Source organism: Salvelinus fontinalis, chromosome 11 (genome assembly GCF_029448725.1).
Source record: "Salvelinus fontinalis isolate EN_2023a chromosome 11, ASM2944872v1, whole genome shotgun sequence".
Classification (NCBI taxonomy): Eukaryota; Metazoa; Chordata; class Actinopteri; order Salmoniformes; family Salmonidae; genus Salvelinus; species Salvelinus fontinalis.
In genome coordinates, this window is record NC_074675.1 from 25,143,076 (window position 1) to 25,162,857 (window position 19,782).

At 45.4% G+C, this 19,782-nt stretch overlaps 1 protein-coding gene across 1 annotated transcript in view; it reads right to left on the minus strand.

The window, feature by feature from the left end:
• Nucleotides 1-96: 96 nt before the first annotated feature.
• LOC129865360 (cyclic AMP-responsive element-binding protein 3-like protein 2) overlaps nucleotides 97-19,782 on the minus strand; it is a 35,132-nt gene continuing 15,446 nt past the window's right edge. The window contains exons 2-12 of the mRNA XM_055938096.1: nucleotides 8,079-8,310; nucleotides 7,650-7,834; nucleotides 7,461-7,536; nucleotides 5,485-5,693; nucleotides 5,019-5,165; nucleotides 3,655-3,713; nucleotides 3,330-3,398; nucleotides 2,699-2,798; nucleotides 2,361-2,484; nucleotides 1,398-1,629; nucleotides 97-1,226 (exon numbers count right to left, since the gene is read on the minus strand). Of these exons, the coding sequence (XP_055794071.1) occupies nucleotides 1,154-1,226; nucleotides 1,398-1,629; nucleotides 2,361-2,484; nucleotides 2,699-2,798; nucleotides 3,330-3,398; nucleotides 3,655-3,713; nucleotides 5,019-5,165; nucleotides 5,485-5,693; nucleotides 7,461-7,536; nucleotides 7,650-7,834; nucleotides 8,079-8,310 (1,506 nt within the window). The 3' untranslated portion in view covers nucleotides 97-1,153. The remainder of the gene's footprint in view (nucleotides 1,227-1,397; nucleotides 1,630-2,360; nucleotides 2,485-2,698; nucleotides 2,799-3,329; nucleotides 3,399-3,654; nucleotides 3,714-5,018; nucleotides 5,166-5,484; nucleotides 5,694-7,460; nucleotides 7,537-7,649; nucleotides 7,835-8,078; nucleotides 8,311-19,782) is intronic.

Here is a 19,782-nt window from a genome sequence, read left to right on the forward strand (position 1 = left end):
ACATGCGCACAGTGAGAGAATGCGTACCCACGGTCTCAAACACACGGTACATGACTTCAATTACACTTCAAAAGCAGGACAATCTCACACGGCAGCTGATGCTTTTACTACGGAAAATATTGATTTGTTTTAATCAAAAAAACAAAAAGGACAGAACCCATGAAGACAAAGACAGGTCCAGTGGAGGCAAAATGTGACTCAACAGTTTATATACAATAAATAAGAATATAACGGGCTCTTTGGGGACACAGTGAGAGTGGATTGACGGCAGGGTGCAGGCCAAAGGAGAAGGCGCGGTTTGGTTCTATTCATCCGTGTGTGTATATGTGTGAGACCGTGCAGGTGGTACGGAGACGATGACCTAGCAGAAACCTCATAATGGTTCATTGCATATCACAAGGCCAGCGTGGTGTTCCCTCCAGCAAGGAAGTATCTTAGTTTAGGAAACAACACATTCCCTACACACATTATTTGGTATAAAGTACTTTGTCATCACGCTGTATTAGAAAGTTTGATTGTCACAACATGCAACCATCGATCAACATCAGTCAACATTGTTTGTACTAACCGCACACATGTAGGCTGACATTACATTGTTCTTTTTTATATTTACAAAAATAGGGTTTGCTACGAAGACCTTTGGCTTTTGACAGATACTCATATTTTAGGAAAAAATGTGATATTCTGAATCAATCCTGACTAAAATCAATAGGAAAAGAATACGGAAAGAAAATAGCATTTGAGATACTAAGCCCCATTACTGTGAAGACATCAGCAGAGTATTCACAGAGCTACGGGGACCCATTCTCATAACACCACCATCACACGAAGGGGAATATCACCATAGAAATACAGAAAGATATACCACTCACTCAAATATAACAGAGCATAATGGCTAGAGCAAAGGATATTATAAAATATATAAAGAAGTAAAGCAAATAAAAAGGCTAAGTAAAAAACAAAGTATGAACACAAAAATATATCAGACGATGGTGTACTATTGGAATGGAATAAAAACACAATATAAAAGAACAACTACATACGATAAAATAATAAAGATATCAAAAAAGATTCTATAAATACAGAGAGCCTCCGTCTCCTGCGCCTGCAGAGGGAAGGTCAAAGGTCAAGGGTGAGGGGTCAGAGGTAGACCCTATGACGTCTCGTTGACTGTCCTCTCCAGCTCTATGATTTTAGTGCTGTCGTTCACCCTCTGCTCCAGAGACCTGGAGAAGAAGAAGAGAGACAAACAAATAAGAAGCTACATTACCAGACTTTTACTCACATCAATACCCCAAAATCGTGTCAAAAACAGTTTTTCTGTCTCATACAGTCTCTGATATCATCGCCTACCATAAGTGTGTGTGTGTGTGTGTGTGTGTGTGTGTGTGTGTTACCTGTGCAGGTCTAACAGCAGGGGTTTCTGTGGATTCGCATCACTGTTGTTGAAAGGTGGGCGTGTCTCAGCACGGTGTGACTCCTCCCCTTTCTGCTGCTTTTTCTCAGAGCGCCACGCTGCCATGACGACCGTGGGCCTCTCCAACTGGTCAGGATAGTCCCCGCCCAGACCCAGGAGGTGTGGCTCGTCCAGCCCTCTCTCCTCATAGGACAGCAGGCTCCTGGACTTCACTGTGAAGGATCAGCGAAAAAAAAAATATATATATATATTTTTTTTAAACACCTATCTGATCACATCATGTCCAGAAAGGAGAAAGTACACAATGACATGCCTATCTTAATCTTTTACATCTTTCCTTGTTGAAATGTCTTTTGGTTTTCAGGGACGGTATAATCCTTTGATATGATCAAGTCTACTACTAATGCAATCCTACAACCCTCTTAACAAGATTTACAAATGAAGTCTTATGAAATGGATTACACACAAAAAACGCTAACCCTACCAACAGTAAACCTTGCTCTGTACATAGCCTACATACAGATTGTTCTACTGTAGGGCGGACTGCCAGCAACACTGATACTGGGCTCTGTGGCAAACAGGCTGTGTGTGGGAGGGAGAAGAGCGGTAGGGGAGCAAAGATCAGCCATCATTAAAATGGCTGCATTGCAGTTTAATCATGCTAATGATAGTCCCTCGGAATGGGAAATGATGACATTCAAGTGAACACTCTTCCAGGAGACCACGCCAAAACACTCCAAAAGGTGTGTGTGCGTGTGTGTGACTGGTAGGATTACGGAACACTGCTAGTCCCTCAGCACTCAGAGATTCAGAGCTAATGCCTCGCTCGCACACACACACACACACTAAAAAGATCAGCATTAATCCATGAAACATGAATGTGCAATGTATGACTGACTGTGTGTGTGTGTGGTGTGTGAGCGTGTGTGTGTGTGTACAGTACCTGTAGCTGTGTAAGACTCCTGCATGGCCATGTCTCTGGAGAGGCCAGTCTCTGTGATGGAGGAGCAGGGACCCAGGCTGGGATAGAAACTCCCTAGGAACACAGCGAAGCACAGCACCACTACCTAGACACACACACACATATGTCATTAGGCTCCACAGTCAAACATTTACATGAAAAGGACAAGATAGGCTGCCCACAACAGCTGACACACAGAGCATGCAGGAGTTATATCAAATGGAAAACAAAAGGTTATCCAATCAATACGAAACACAAATGCGCGCTCGCGCACACACACACATACACACAGGGCTGAGCGTTGTGTTGGGGAGTCTCACCATGAGGCAGGAAGAGGTCTGGGTGCCAGTGACTTTGCAGGAGCGGGGAACCTTCCCTGCCACCACTGCCTGCAGAGAGTGCAGCTGTTGTATTAGAGTCCTAGGGAGAGGTGACGAGGGGAGAGAGGGGATGAGGGTAGAGGGGATGAGGGGGGGAGGGGAGAGGGGATGAGGGTAGAGGGGATGGGGGGGGGGGGGGGAGAAAGGGCAGAAGGTAATGAAGGGGTCAGAGCTTAGTCATAGACACACACACACCCTGCCGAAGACAATACACACACACGCACTCTCACACACACACACACACACACACACACACACACACACACACACACACACACACACACACACACACACACACACACACACACACACACACACACACACACACACACACACGCACACAGCTGAAAAGAACAGCAGAGAATTATACACTTCACTGGACTAACATGTGACTTCACGGACAATGTTACACGGTGTGTATTCGTGCACAAACCCATGCAAACATAACAAAAGATAACGCTCCGATCGACTCAGTGAGCTGTGTGACAATTTTACAAGGTTGGATTAATAATGTAGGAAAGGATGAAGCACAAAACATACCCCAGAGCACCATGTACTGTATGTCTCTTACTTGTTGGTACACTCCAGATTCTCCACTTTCCTGCGCAGCTCGCTGTTCTCATTGGAGCAGTTCTCCACCCTGTGGACAAAGGGGGGAATTACAAGATCATTCACAGGTTAGAAGAAATAACAAGGGGAGACAATGCTTAGACAGAAGTTACTGTACGTACGTGTCAAAAGCACTTTTGAGTTTTATGAATTGTCATAATAAAGTGTTTATCTGTAGCATTGATGATGATGCAAATGAATGACCAAAGAAATAGAAGGGACAAAAGCGCAGTCCCAAAGCAACACATTTGATTTCACGCTGAATGAGAACATTACGAAAGACTCACTTCTTCTCCAGGGCGTCCATGTACTCTTTCTTCTTTCTGCGGCTCTCTTGAGCAGAGATCTGAAAGAAAGGATGTCGAAAATTACGCCACGTCGTGGCTCACGGAAGTATCACTTGAATGTATCACTCTGAAGTGTGTTATTACATGTCGGCCACAGGCAGAAATAGAAAGCATTAAATAATAAAGATATCAAAGAAGATTCTAGAAATACATAGAGCCTCCGTCTCCTGCGCCTGCAGAGGGAAGGTCAAAGGTCAGGGGTCAGAGGTAGACCCTTTGTCTCTCTTAAATATAAACATATGCACAGTGGGGTCTGAAATTATTGTCACCCTTGATAAAGACCAATAATGACTGTATAAAATGATTATATTTATAATCCTGAATGAGAATACAGTGTTATGTCTCAGTATTTAAAAACAACATATACAGTCATTATTGCTGCTCTATATCAAGGGTGCCAATCATTTTGGACCCCACTGTATACAGAATTTGGTCAACAAAAATATAAACGCAACATGTAAAGTGTTGGTACCATGCTTCATGAGATGAAATGAAAGATACAAGAAATGTTCCATACGCATTAAAAAGCTGATTTCTCCAAAATGTTTTTGTTTAAAATTTGTTTACATCCCTGTTAGTGAGCATTTCTCCTTTGCCAAGATAATCCATCCACCTGAGAGGTGTAGCATATCAAGAAGCTGATTAAACAGCATGATCAAGACACAGGTGCACATTGTGCTGGGGACAATAAACAGGCCACTCTAAAATGTGCAGTTTTGTCACAAAACACAATGCCACAGTTGTCTCAAGTTTTGAGAGTGTGCACATTTGGCATGCTGACTGCAGGAATGTCCACCAGAGCTATTTCAAGAAAACTGAATGTTAATTTCTCTACCATAAGCCGCCTCCAACGTCATTTTATAGAATCTGGCAGTACGTCCAACCAGCCTCACAACCGCAGACCACGTGTAACCACGCCAGCCCAGGACCTCCATATCCAGCTTCTTCACCTGCGGGATTGTCTGAGACCAGCCACCCAGAGAGCTGATGAAACTGAGGAGTAGTTCTGTCTGTATTAAAGCCCTTTGTGGGGAAGAACTCAGTCTGATTGGCTGGGCCTGGCACCCCAGTGGGTGGGTCAGGCTCCCAAGTGGGTGGGCCTATGCCCTCCCAGGCCCATCCATGGCTGCGGCCCTGCCCAGTCATGTGACATTAAGAATAGGGCCTAATTTATTTACCTCAATTGACTGATTTTCTTAAATGAACTCAGTAAAATCACTGAAATTGATGCATGTTGCGTTTATATTCATGTTCCTAACTATTGTTTGACATTTCATTTCAGAAATCGTAATCCCAAGGCCCACCTTGTTCTTGATCTTCCTGCGTATCTTCTTCAGGGCCTTCTCCTCCGCCTTGGACAGGGGCAGCTTGGTGGGAACAGGGTAACCCTCGGCAACCAGGGTTCTCCTCTCTTCTTCTGTCAGGAGGAGGGGGCCAGAGCCCTGCAACTTCTACGGGGGGGGGAGAGAGAGGAAGTGTCATCAGAGCCCATCAGATAAACTGACATACTGTATCTTGTTTGTTTCAGTGACTTCCCTGTATCTGTTCTCTGAATAGTTCCATCGCTCATTCCTTCCCTTTCATGAGGTCGTCACTGTTCTGACCAGGTTGGATTGGTGAACGCAATACGGTGATAACCTCGCATTAACTTATCCAATCTCTCTCAGATCAGTGATCACCTGAAGGAAGGCTGGAAGGATTCATATTATGCCAACAGGGTCCTTGTATCTTTTCAGTGAATCCCTGGTCCCCAGTCTGTGTTGTACTTACGTGTGGGGCGGTGAGAAGAGGGGAGTTGGAGAGGGAGGAGGGTGTGCGCTGAGACACCTTGAGGCCGGCCTGGGAGGGCGCAGGGCTGAGGGGAGAGGAGGGGGTGGAGGGGCTCTGGGGGGTGCTGGCGTGTACCGGGCTCTGACTGCCCTCGGAGTCACTGCCGTGGGAGGAGGGAGGGGTGGGTGGCATCTGCAGAGACTCCAGACCTTGTGAGGGGAAACAGACACAAACAGGTTACACACTTGCAAACGTTCTCTGGAGTTGATCAACACTAACATTTACAGACTTTACACATTGGATTGTGCTTAATGTCAACATCATCCATCAGTGGCTAGAAGGGGTCCTCAGAGCAGCACAACCCTGCATAGTAACTATACTGAACAAAAATATAAATGCAACAACTTCAAAGATTTTACTGAGTTACAGTTCATTAAAGGAAATCAGTCAACATGAAATACATTTCTTAGGTCCTAATCTATGGATTTCACATGACTGGGAATATAGATATCCATCTGTTGGTCACAGATGCCTTAAAAAAAAAAAGTAGGGGCGAGGATCAGAAAGCCAATCAGTATCTGATGTGACCACCATTTTCCTCATGCAACGTGACACATCTCCTTCGCATAGAGTTGATCAGGCTCTTGATTGTGGCCTGTGATTGTGGAATTTTGTTCCACTCCTCGTCAAAGGCTGTGCGAAGTTGCTGGATATAGGCAGGAACCGGAACACGCTGTCGTACACGTCTATCCAGAGCATCCCAAACATCCTCAATGGGTGACATGTCTGGTGGGTATGCAAGCCATGGAAGACATTTTCAACTTCCAGGAATTGTGTACAGATCTTTGCGACATGCTGAAACATGAGGTGATGGCGGTGGATGAATGGCACGACAATGGGCCTCAGGATGACATCACGGTATCTCTGTGCATTGAAACTGCAATCGATAAAATGCAATTGTGTTTGTTGTCCGTAGCTTATGCCTGCACATTCCATAACCACACCGCCACCATGGGGCACTCGGTTCACAACGTTGACATCAGCAAACTGCTCGACCACACGATGCCATACACATTGGTCTTCAGTTGTGAGGCAGGTTGGACGTACTGCCAAATTCTAACATTCAGATCTCTAGCAACAGCTCTGGTGGAAATTCCTGCAGTCAGCATGCCAATTGCACGTTCCCTCAAAACTTGAGACATCTGTGGCATTGTGTTGTTGTGTGACAAAACTGCACATTGTAGAGTGGCTTTTTATTGTCCCCAGCACAAGGTGCACCTGTGTAATGAATACAAACGCTCTGACGAAGGTCGTGAGGGCGATACGTAAGCCTATTAAAGAGCAGTGATACTATCCAGAGCAGTGTACGGGTTTCTTCTTTAAAAATATATATATTTAAAAAAAAAATATATATATATATATTTATAAAAATACAAATTAATCAGCTTCTTGATTATGCCACACCCGTCAGGTGGATGGATTATCTTGGCAACGGTAAATGCTCACTAACAGGGATGTAAACAAATTTGTGCACAAAATGAGAGAAATACGTTTTTTTTGCGTATGGAAGTTTCTGGGATCTTTTCTTTCAGCTCATGAAACCAATACTTTACATGTTGCGTTTGTATTTGTATTTTTTTTTAAAGAAGAAACCCGCACACTGCTCTGGATAGTATCACTGCGTATCGGCCTCACGACCTTCGTCAGAGCGTTTGTATTCAAAACAAATATTTTGTACATACCATATTCATTGTCAAAGACTTAAAGTGTGCTTGTTTTATCTTCAAAATGTATGCACACATGACTAAGTCGCTTTGGATAAAAGCGTCAGCTAAAATGGCATATATTATATTATTTAATGAGGTGGAAAGAGTTGGCACAGTATTTGACACGTATATTTGACACAGGTCCGGGGTCTACATACAGAGAGGTTATGAGTAGAGTGGCAGTACGATACGGTGTGCGTCAGATCTCACCTTTAGGAGACAAGTTGAGGAACTGGTCCACTTCATGAGGCTCCAGTTTGATCTGGATCTCACCAATCTCCTTCGCCTAGACAATCAGACAGCAGAGAGAGACTCTACATGCGTGCATACGTTTGTGTGTGTATTTGTGAGTGCATGTCGGCCTGTCTGCATGTGCTGTGACTCTAGACGTCCTATTACCTTGCTGGTCTTGCCCTGTGTGGCGGTCTGTGGGTTGGGCCTGGGGGCTGGTGGGGCCGGGGCCTCAGTGATGTGGCCCTCGGGGGCCAGGGAGAGGGTTAGGGTGGGCAGCAGGGCTGGAGGGTCACACAGCAACACCTCCATCTGTTCCTCCTGCTCCACGGGCCAATCCTCACCATCTGATTCTAATAGAAAGAGACACGACACATCGGCATCAACACTGTCACTTACATTAGATACTGTACGTACTGTTTGTGTCTTGTGCGGCACTGAATGTACACATCTCCACATATTTCTGTATTGCCACCCTCTTTTTTTTGTTATAGATACCATAGATAGTCTATACATTACAATATCGCATGTAATCTACAACTGTCACTGAGGACCAAAACCCTCCCCTCTTTCCTCCCTCTGTCCTCCCCCTTTCACCTGCATCACTCCCCTGCTCCCCAGGCAGATGTGAGACGGGCGACTGGGGCCGGGAGTCCCCACACAGGGAGTAGGAGTGCTCCGCCTGGATGTGGGGCGGCAGCGGGGAGGACGGGGTAAAATCCTCCCCCTCATCCATGGCCTCTCCTTCCCGGCCGGACAGGAAGGGGTCGCTCAGTAGCTGGCCCAGCAAAGCATCCTGGGAAAAGTCGTCCAGGAGGTCTGTGAAGTGCTGTTATAGGGGGGGGAGTGAGATATGGATGTTAATGGTAGACTGACAAAAGACACATGCGAAACACAGACTTGAGGCTAAGAGCACAGATATGATACCATCTAGTCATCACACTGTCTAGTTATTACACCATATACCATGTCATTATTATAGCATATACCTGTACCTGTAGCTAGTCTTTAATTACTGCCTATAAAGCTCTTTAATGGCTATCAGCACTTGCCTTTGAGGAAAAGCCCCCCCAGGCCAGCAACAAACAGCCAATCATAGAGCTGTAAAATCCCCTCTCTTCCAGTGACAATAGATGCTGATATGGCTCCAACCAATCAGAGCGGCCATATCTCATCCTCCCATCTCTCCACACGGTGAGATGTTTTGAGTAAAGGCCAAGGCTGGCAGCCATCTTCTCCACTTCTCCTCCTTTCTTTCTTCCTTCCTTCCATCCCCCCCATCCTACCCTCAGAACATTCCTCCATGCACATTCCTTCCCATCTTCCTTTCTTGCTGTGACCTGAAAACTCATCTCTCGTCACTGCTTGGGACAGGTTAGGACAGGCCTCTCAACCTCACCTGTCCAATGTGTCTTCCCCTCTCTGCCCTCCGCTTTTTAGATTCCCTACCTCTGTGTCGTCATGAAGACCTTCGGGTCAAAGAAATGCACTCAATAAACTGAGGGAGCATTCCATGTGTGTGACGGTATTGTACCCTGCACTTGAAAGTCATTATGAGATGGGTGTATACTAATTTAATTCTCTACCTCCATACCTCTTTCTGCTTTTCAGGTTATGTACTTCTTTACCTCTATTTAACATGACCTACCTAATTACGCCTATCAGCCAGCTGGAACAGTAATAATGGTCTGACTAGGTCATATTTTTTGTAGCTAATACCTACATTGAAACAGCTTGCCAGCTAGCATCAACAGCAGTTCATCATGTCTTCTGTGAGCCAGTGGGGGACGGGGAATATAAAGTATATGACCTAACAAGAAAACCGTTGAATAGCATGTGTTTTGTTGTGATTTATAAAAGTAATGAGTCGCCCCTTCGCGAACACAAAAACGTGCTTTTGGTTGGTTTCACACAATGATATACAGCACCTTCAGAAAGTATTCCAACCCCTTGACTAATTCCACTTTTTGTTACATTACAGCCTTATTCTAAAATTGATTAAATAAAATTTTAAAAATACTCTGCAATCTACACACAGTACCCTATAATGACAAAGTGAAAACAGGTTTTTAGACATTTTTGGAAATGTATTAAAAAAAACGAAACTGAAATACCTTATTTACATAAGTATTCAGAACCTTTGCTATGAGACTCGAAATTGAGCTCAGGTGCATCCTGTTTCCCTTGATCATCCTTGAGATGTTTCTACCACTTGTTTGGAGTCCAACTGTGGAAAATTCAATTGATTGGATATGATTTGGAAAGGCACACACCTGTCTATATAGGGTACCACAGTTGACAGTGTATGTCAGAGCAAACACCAAACCATGAGGTCGAAGGCATTGTTAATAGAGCTCCGAGACAGGATTGTGTCGATGTACAGATCTGGGGAAGGCTACCAAAAAGCATTGAAGGTCCCCAAGAACACAGTGGCCTCCATCATTCTTAAATGGAATAAGTTTGGAAGCACCGAGAGTCTTCCTAGAGCACTCCACCAATCAGGCCTTTATGGTAGAGTGGCCAGACGGAAGCCACTCCTCAGTAAAAGAAACATGACAGCCAGCTTGGAGTTTGACAAAAGGCACCAAAAGACTCTCACACCATGAGAAACAAGATTCTCTGGTCTGATGAAGCCAAGATTGAACTCTTTGGCCTGAATGCCAAGCGTCACGTCTGGAGGAAGCCTGGCTCCATCCCTACGGTGAAGCATGGGGGTGGCATCACTATGCTGTGGGGATGTTTTTCAGCGGCAGGGACTGGGAGACTAGTGTGGGTCGAGGTAAAGATGAACGGAGCAAAGTACAACCTGCTCCAGAGACTGGGGCGAAGGTTCACCCTCCAACAGGACAATGACCCTTAGCACACAGCCAAGACAATGCAGGAGTGGCTTCGGGATAAGTCTCTGAATGTCCTTGAGTGGCCCATCCAGAGCCCGGACTTGAACCCGATCTAACATCTCTGGAGAGACCAGAAAATAGCTGTGCAGCGACGCTACCCATCCAACCAGATAGAGCTTGAGAGGATCTGCAGAGAAGAATGGGAGAAACTCCCTAAATACAGGTGTGCCTAGCTTGTAGCGTCATACCCATTTCCCCCTGAATTTAACCAGTGGTGGGATGACTAGGATAATTTCTGGTGTACAGAAATGATCTTTCTGGTGTACAGAAATGCACTTTCTGGTGTACAATCTCTGTCACTGAGAAGGTCACCCATTTTTGACTCAGACCGCTGGATGGATTACATGTAACAGAGTTCTGTGTTCTGGACTTGTAATGAACTGCATTACAGATGTGGGGTCTTTATTCGAGCCAGTTTGCTAAAGCAGGAAAATAATCCTTCAGAAACAGGAAATGTGAATTATTATGTGGATTATAATTAATGGACATTAGGGGTTGATACATTTTTTGTAAGGGAAAATTAAGTCTTTAATTTTAAAGTGGAAATTACAAACTTCAGAAGCCTTTTTAAACCTAAGATACACTACACGTTTTGAATTTCCTGCACAGTTCTCCTGCAACAGGATGATCAAATTAAGACCATACATCTGTAAGTGTCAGGGGACCTTAGTGTAGCCTATATCTCCATATACTCCCATCCTATACCCCCACTACTACACTGCTCAAAAAAATAAAGGGAACACTTAAACAACACAATGTAACTCCAAGTCAATCACACTTCTGTGAAATCAAACTGTCCACTTAGGAAGCAACACTGATTGACAATACATTTCACATGCTGTTGTGCAAATGGAATAGACAAAAGGTGGAAATTATAGGCAATTAGTAAGACACCCCCAAAAAAGGAATGGTTCTGCAGGTGGTGACCACAGACCACTTCTCAGTTCCTATGCTTCCTGGCTGATGTTTTGGTCACTTTTGAATGCTGGCGGTGCTCTCACTCTAGTGGTAGCATGAGACGGAGTCTACAACCCACACAAGTGGCTCAGGTAGTGCAGTTCATCCAGGATGGCACATCAATGCGAGCTGTGGCAAAAAGGTTTGTTGTGTCTGTCAGTGTAGTGTCCAGAGCATGGAGGCGCTACCAGGAGACAGGCCAGTACATCAGGAGACGTGGAGGAGGCCGTAGGAGGGCAACAACCCAGCAGCAGGACCGCTACCTCCGCCTTTGTGCAAGGAGGTGCACTGCCAGAGCCCTGCAAAATGACCTCCAGCAGGCCACAAATGTGCATGTGTCAGCATATGGTCTCACAAGGGGTCTGAGGATCTCATCTCGGTACCTAATGGCAGTCAGGCTACCTCTGGCGAGCACATGGAGGGCTGTGCGGCCCCACAAAGAAATTCCACCCCACACCATGACTGACCCACCGCCAAACCGGTCATGCTGGAGGATGTTGCAGGCAGCAGAACGTTCTCCACGGCGTCTCCAGACTCTGTCACGTCTGTCACATGTGCTCATGTGCTCAGTGTGAACCTGCTTTCATCTGTGAAGAGCACAGGGCGCCAGTGGCGAATTTGCCAATCTTGGTGTTCTCTGGCAAATGCCAAACGTCCTGCACGGTGTTGGGCTGTAAGCACAACCCCCACCTGTGGACGTCGGGCCCTCATACCACTCTCATGGCATCTGTTTCTGACCGTTTGAGCAGACACATGCACATTTGTGGCCTGCTGGAGGTCATTTTGCAGGGCTCTGGCAGTGCACCTCCTTGCACAAAGGCGGAGGTAGCGGTCCTGCTGCTGGGTTGTTGCCCTCCTACGGCCTCCTCCACGTCTCCTGATGTACTGGTCTGTCTCCTGGTAGCGCCTCCATGCTCTGGACACTACGCTGACAGACACAGCAAACCTTTTTGCCACAGCTCGCATTGATGTGCCATCCTGGATGAACTGCACTACCTGAGCCACTTGTGTGGGTTGTAGACTCCGTCTCATGCTACCACTAGAGTGAGAGCACCGCCAGCATTCAAAAGTGACCAAAACATCAGCCAGGAAGCATAGGAACTGAGAAGTGGTCTGTGGTCACCACCTGCAGAACCATTCCTTTTTTGGGGGTGTCTTGCTAATTGCCTATAATTTCTACCTTTTGTCTATTCCATTTGCACAACAGCATGTGAAATTTATTGTCAATCAGTGTTGCTTCCTAAGTGGACAGTTTGATTTCACAGAAGTGTGATTGACTTGGAGTTACATTGTGTTGTTTAAGTGTTCCCTTTATTTTTGTGAGCAGTGTATATATCTCCATATACTCCCATCCTATACCCCCACTGCTATATATCTCCATATACTCCCATCCTATACCCCACTACTATATATCTCCATATACTCCCATCCTATACCCCCACTACTATATATCTCCATATACTCCCATCCTATACCCCCACTGCTATATATCTCCATATACTCCCATCCTATACCCCCACTACTATATATCTCCATATACTCCCATCCTATACCCCCACTGCTATATATCTCCATATACTCCCATCCTATACCCCCACTGCTATATTCTCCATATACTCCCATCCTATACCCCCACTGCTATATATCTCCATATACTCCCATCCTATACCCCCACTGCTATATATCTCCATATACTCCCATCCTATACCCCCACTGCTATATATCTCCATATACTCCCATCCTATACCCCCACTACTATATATCTCCATATACTCCCATCCTATACCCCCACTACTATATATCTCCATATACTCCCATCCTATACCCCCACTGCTATATATCTCCATATACTCCCATCCTATACCCCCACTGCTATATATCTCCATATACTCCCATCCTATACCCCCACTGCTATATATCTCCATATACTCCCATCCTATACCCCCACTGCTATATATCTCCATATACTCCCATCCTATACCCCCACTGCTATATATCTCCATATACTCCCATCCTATACCCCCACTGCTATATATCTCCATATACTCCCATCCTATACCCCCACTACTATATATCTCCATATACTCCCATCCTATACCCCCACTACTATATATCTCCATATACTCCCATCCTATACCCCCACTGCTATATATCTCCATATACTCCCATCCTATACCCCCACTACTATATATCTCCATATACTCCCATCCTATACCCCCACTACTATACATCTCCATATACTCCCATCCTATACCCCCACTACTATATATCTCCATATACTCCCATCCTATACCCCCACTGCTATATATCTCCATATACTCCCATCCTATACCCCCACTGCTATATATCTCCATATACTCCCATCCTATACCCCCACTGCTATATATCTCCATATACTCCCATCCTATACCCCCACTACTATATATATCCATATACTCCCATCCTATACCCCCACTACTATATATCTCCATATACTCCCATCCTATACCCCCACTGCTATATATCTCCATATACTCCCATCCTATACCCCCACTACTATATATCTCCATATACTCCCATCCTATACCCCCACTACTATACATCTCCATATACTCCCATCCTATACCCCCACTGCTACATATCTCCATAGACATATAATGTGTGTGTGTGTGTGTGTGTCTGTATGTTTGCCTGCACGTATGTGCGTGTGTCAGTACAGTGGCGTGATGTCGTACAGTAGGGAACAGTGTTACTGTAGAGCTGAGGAATGGGGGAAGGAGGGAGTGACGTTTCAATGTGTTGCTCATGAACAAAAAGACCCACAGAGACAACAACCTCCTTATGAAACAAAGGCCTTTTCTCTCACAACAACTTCCACAGCTGTTGAGAAGGTAAAACGGCCGTCTTTAACGTCATGATTAAAACTAAGAAGAAGAACACCAGAGGCATTTAGTAAAGTACGCGCGTTGTTAAAACGAATAGGCCTACAGACTTCACAGTAACGCTAAGGAGCATTACTGCGTAGGATTTGGAGCCGACCGTTCAGGTTGTACTGCCGTGTGCTGGAAACCACTGAGTCAGCCAAACAGTTACGTTATTGTCCTGATTCCACCCCGAGTTCAGTTCCTTAACGAATAACCTTCACCTGCTCTAGACTAGAGTTCTGTCTCCGGGCAAAACTCACAGACCTGAGCCAATAGGAATATTAGCCAGAGAGGGCCGGTCTCTAAAATGCTACAGCGGGGGATAGGAAGCATCTAGAAAATGTGTCTTGGTAGCATCTCAGAGAGTGGGCAGAGACAACACTTCATGGATATCATCTAGTTTGGAAAACAGAGAGCAACATTCAGAGGAAAAGGGTGGAATGACAAATAGGAAAAAAGAAGACAGCAGGTGGAAAAGTTGATGAACACCCTGGAGAATGTGGAAGGAGTGAGAAGGAGAGGGAGACGGAGAGAGAAAGAAAGAAAGAAAGAAAGAAAAAGAGGGAGAACAAGGAGAGAGGGTGCGCAAGGAGAGAAGGGTAGAGATGGCAGGAAGCCAGGCATGTGGGTTGAGTTACAGTCTGATTCAGGCCATGACAGAGAAAGACAGAAAGACAGAGAGAGTGAGCGAGGGAGAGAGACAAAACTGACCACTCGCCATTGGAATGTTCTTTCCGCTCTTTTTCCCACTTATAACGTTTTCTACATGTCCAGCTGGAAGGGAACTCAATACAAATGCTAGTCTGTCCAGTGGGCCTACTACAGTAGAGTCAGAGTGACCTCTTTAACCGACTCTACACTCTAAACATCCTGTTACATACACAGTCATACTCTAGTAGTTTCCCTATATGGCTCTATATACTCTAAACCACCATAGGAAACACTCAGTCTTGTACACGACTTAAATAGTACACAAACAACTCATATACACACACTTACTACTGTATGACTCCAACTCTCCATAAGGAGTCATGTGGGCATATATAAGGAGTAGGACTTCAGATACTTTCAGGCATGCCTCTCTGTAAACCTCTAGCAGGCCTGGTGTGTGTGTGTGTTTAGTTAGTATGTTTATATTAACACACACACTAGAGGTCGACCGATCATGATTTTTCAACGCCAATACCAATTATTGGAGGACCAAAAAAAGCCGCTACCAATTAAAATCGGCCAATTTTTATATATATATTTGTAATGACAATTATAACAATACTGAATGAACACTTATTTTCACTTAATATAAATACATCAATAAAAATCAATTTAGTCTCAAATAAATAATGAAACATGTTCAATTTGGTTTAAATAATGCAAAAACAAAGTGTTGGAGAAGAAAGTAAAAGTGCAAAATGTGCCATGTAAAAAAGCTAACGTTTAAGTTCCTTGCTCAGAACATGAGAACATATGAAAGCTGGTGGTTCCTTTTCCTTCAAAGTCTTCAATATTCCCAGGTAAGAAGTTTTAGGTTGTAGTTATTATAGGACTATTTCTCTCTATACCATTTGTAATTCATATACCTTTAACTATTGGATGTTCTAATAGGTACTTTAGTATTGCTAATAGGTACTTTAGTATTGCCAGCCTAATCTCAGGAGTTGACAGGCTTGAAGTCATAAACAGCGCAATGCTTGAATACACAGCGAAGAGCTGCTGGGAAATGCAGGAAAGTGCTGTTTGAATGAATGCTTACGAGCCTGCTGCTGCCTACCACCGCTCAGTCAGACTGCTCTATCAAATCATAGACTTAATTATAATATAATAACACACAGAAATACGAGTCTTAGGTCATTAATATGGTAAAATCCAGGAAACTATCATTTCGAAAACAAAACGTTTATTCTTTCAGTGAAATACGGAAGCGTTACGTATTTTATCTAACGGGCGGCATCCATAAGTCTAAATATTGCTGTTACATTGCACAACCTTCAATGTTATGTCATAATTATGTACAATTCTGGCAAATTAATTACGGTCTTTGTTAGGAAGAAATAGGCTTCACACAGTTCGCAACGAGCCAGGTGGCCCAAACTGCTGCATATACCCTGACTCTGCTTGCACAGAACGCAAGAGACGTGACACAATTTCCCTAGTTAAAATAAATTCATGTTAGCAGGCAATACTAACTAAATATGCAGGTTTAAAAATACATACTTGTGTGTTGATTTTAAGAAAGGCGTTGATGTTTATGGTTAGGTATACATTGGTGCATTTTTGCGAATGCGCTTAAATAACTCTTTGGCGAAGTAGGCTATGATTCAATGATAAATTAACAGGCATCGCATCGATTATATGCAACGCAGGACAAGCTAGATAAACTAGTAATATCATCAACCATGTGTAGTTAACTAGGGATTATGTTAAGATTGATTGTTTTTTATACAATACATTTAATGCAAGCTAGCACCTTACCTTGGCTCCTTGCTGCACTCGCATAACAGGTAGTCAGTCTGCCACGCAGGCTCCTCGTGGAGCGCAATGAAAACCAACTATAATCGGTGTCCAAATATGCAGATTACCAATTGTTATGAAAACTTGAAATCAGCCCTTATTAAATCGGCCATTCCGATTAATCGGTCACCCTCTAACACACACACACACACACACAATGGGCCTCGTGTTAACTGTGTCTAAAAACTGTATCACCCTGCATCTGGCCTGTGTTTGGGTAGGGGAGAAGAGAGAGAGGTAGGCAGGGGTAGATAGGGGGAAGGGGAGAGGGGAGAAGAGAGGAGAGAGAGAAGGGGAGAGGGGGAGACAAGTTGGAAGAGAGGTGAGGGGAGAGAAGGTTATAAGAGGAAGTAAGAGGGTAAAGGAGAAAGGACTGCTGGCTACGTCACATCGAATCCACAACCAACAGAAAATGTACAACCCAATCACTGGCGCTCACGTCTCCTAGCAACAGAACAGCCGACCCCAGCGATTGTCACACAGGAAAATCTGGACCCTTACCAGGACAACCACCGACAGACACCCCTATCCATCATGTTTGTCCCTTGTCATGTGTTGTGTGACAGTAATGGTTTGGTGAGATGATGATGATGGTGAACAAACTGTTGGGTGTTGACTAGCTTCACAAGAGGAAGAAGAAGAGGAGGAGAGGAATGAAGTTCTGGCTCTTCTATGGTGTTGGAGGTCTCTAGGGAGAGGTTAGACTGTCGAGGCCTACTGAACCACAAACCTCTCCCTCTCTCTCAGTCATTACCTTGACTATTCAGGGACATAAAATGGAGGGGGCTGGGGCGGTGGGGCTGTGGTGGTGTGTGCAGGGGGATGTGGGTCATTGGCTAGGCTCCCTCTGCTCCAGAGGTGCTCCTGATGGGAGGGAAGGCCTCTCCTTTGTCTTAGGCCTGGCACAGAGGCGGCTGGGGTGGGGGTGAGGGAAGGGTGAGGTAATGGGGGGGGGGGGGGGGGGTTGTTAGGGGTGTTTGGGTGAGGGGCTGTAACCTGACTCTCTTGACTCCTTCTCCAGCTGGTAGACGGATGGTTTCTGCAGACACACACACACACTAGGGCATACGGGGCTAATGTTGAAGTCGAGGGGGATGAGAAGGTGGTCTGTAATTTCTGACCCCCCAGGGCATAAATGTTTGTGTGTTTGTGTGTGTTTAGGCAAAGAGAGGAAGTAGGTCAAGCACGGGGGAAGGGAAGAGGCGGAATTGATGACGCAATACCTTCCCTTGAAAAACATAAACCAGATGTGCACCAAGAGAGGGAAGAAATGACTCTCACACACACACACACACACACACACACACACACACACACACACACACACACACACACACACACACACATGGGCACAAGGGTCACCTTCCTTGTGTGTGTGCGCATGAGGCTGTACCTTGCCCTGGACTCTTCCTTGTGTACTGACTCACTGATAAATGACACACACAAACACTCACACACACGCATTTGCTTTGGATGCCTGCCACCTAGTCATGTAGCATTAGTCATTGCATCACAGTCAGCCCGTCCCCGCTCCAACACGCCAACCCCTAAGACGGATGGCTCCGATAGCAGGAAGGACAGGTTGTCTTCAACAGATGACCAACTCAAAACAACAACGATAAAGACTGTTCTGACTGTTGTGGTTGGCTGATATTGGTGTTATTCCCAGCAGGGATGAACACACCCCAGGCCTGGAGCTCCAGCTGTATCTGGGGGTTATCAAGGCTGACGGCACGGCAGAGGCCAGGAAACAGGGCTCAGACTGGGGGGGGGGGGGGGGGGGGGGGGTTTGGTGGGGTTCCAGACTGGGGAGGCTGGTGGGGGGGCTGAAGGGACCGACTGAAGCCAGGGTTGTGTTCCTATCCTTCGGACCAATGCAATGCTACGATCCAATCCCGTGGTCAGGCTCCAAAGAAACAGGATCGGGATAGAAAACGTTATAATTTTTGCGGTGGTTTTCATTAACAGAACACTGAAGCTCATGCAGTCTTCTTCACATTTGAAACGTTTGTGACGAGTCATTTCAACCAAAACGCGGCCACTACGTGACCCAGTTATCCCCCTTTGGGCAGGGTGAAGGGTCGGGAGGCAGAATGACCGATGAGACCCGCTGATTGGATAGGCTTCGGTGGAGGAGAGGGGGAAGGGTTTGTCTGTAACTCCAGGATACTAATACCAGTGGGAGTGTTGACTGTCCACAACACGGTGTGTTTCAGAAGATAATCACGAGAAGTAGTGTGAATTGAGACGGAGAAAACTACTGCATGATAAAAGGACATGGCTAAATGACATTACAGTGTACTAAAGGGTACATTGACACCACGGGCGGCTGGTGGCACCTTAACTGAAATGCTGGAACGGAACATATGGAACGATAGCAAACGCATCAAACACGTCTCTTCCATGTGCTTGATACCGTTCCGTTCACTTCATCCCATAATTGATTTTGAGCAGTCGTCCTCTCACCGCCTCCTGTGATTTACAACCTCTTGCCCATATGGGTGCACTGCTTTTGAAAAGCAGTTCACTTTAAAATGGGAAAGTGTGTACCCTATGTGGTTAGGGAGGGCAGTTGGATTTGAAAAAGATTACTTCAAAAGTAGAAGAGAAAAAAATAAAGTAGGTGAAAGTGGTGAAAAATGAAATTTGCTGTTGTGGAATTTCAGATCGTCTTAATGACTGACCGTTGAGCTCATGAGGTGAACATCCTCGGGGTCAAAGTTCAGACAGTGACTGTTATCAGACACACACACACACCACTGACAGTCAGACTACAGCAGCAGGATCCGAAATGGAAATAGGGAGGGAGGGAAGAAGGGAAAGAGAGAGAGAGAGAGAGAGAGGCAGAGAGACAAGAGGCTGGAAGATGACTAGTGTCTGGAAAACTCTATCTCCCTCTCTCTTCCTGTCTCCCATGGTTTCCTACCAAGGCAGCTTAATTGAGTCCAAAACTCACACACCCCGCTTCAGTGACATTGAGCTTTTCCCCCAAGCCTGCTCTGACACAGTGACCGGCCATGCAGTCACTCTGCCCCA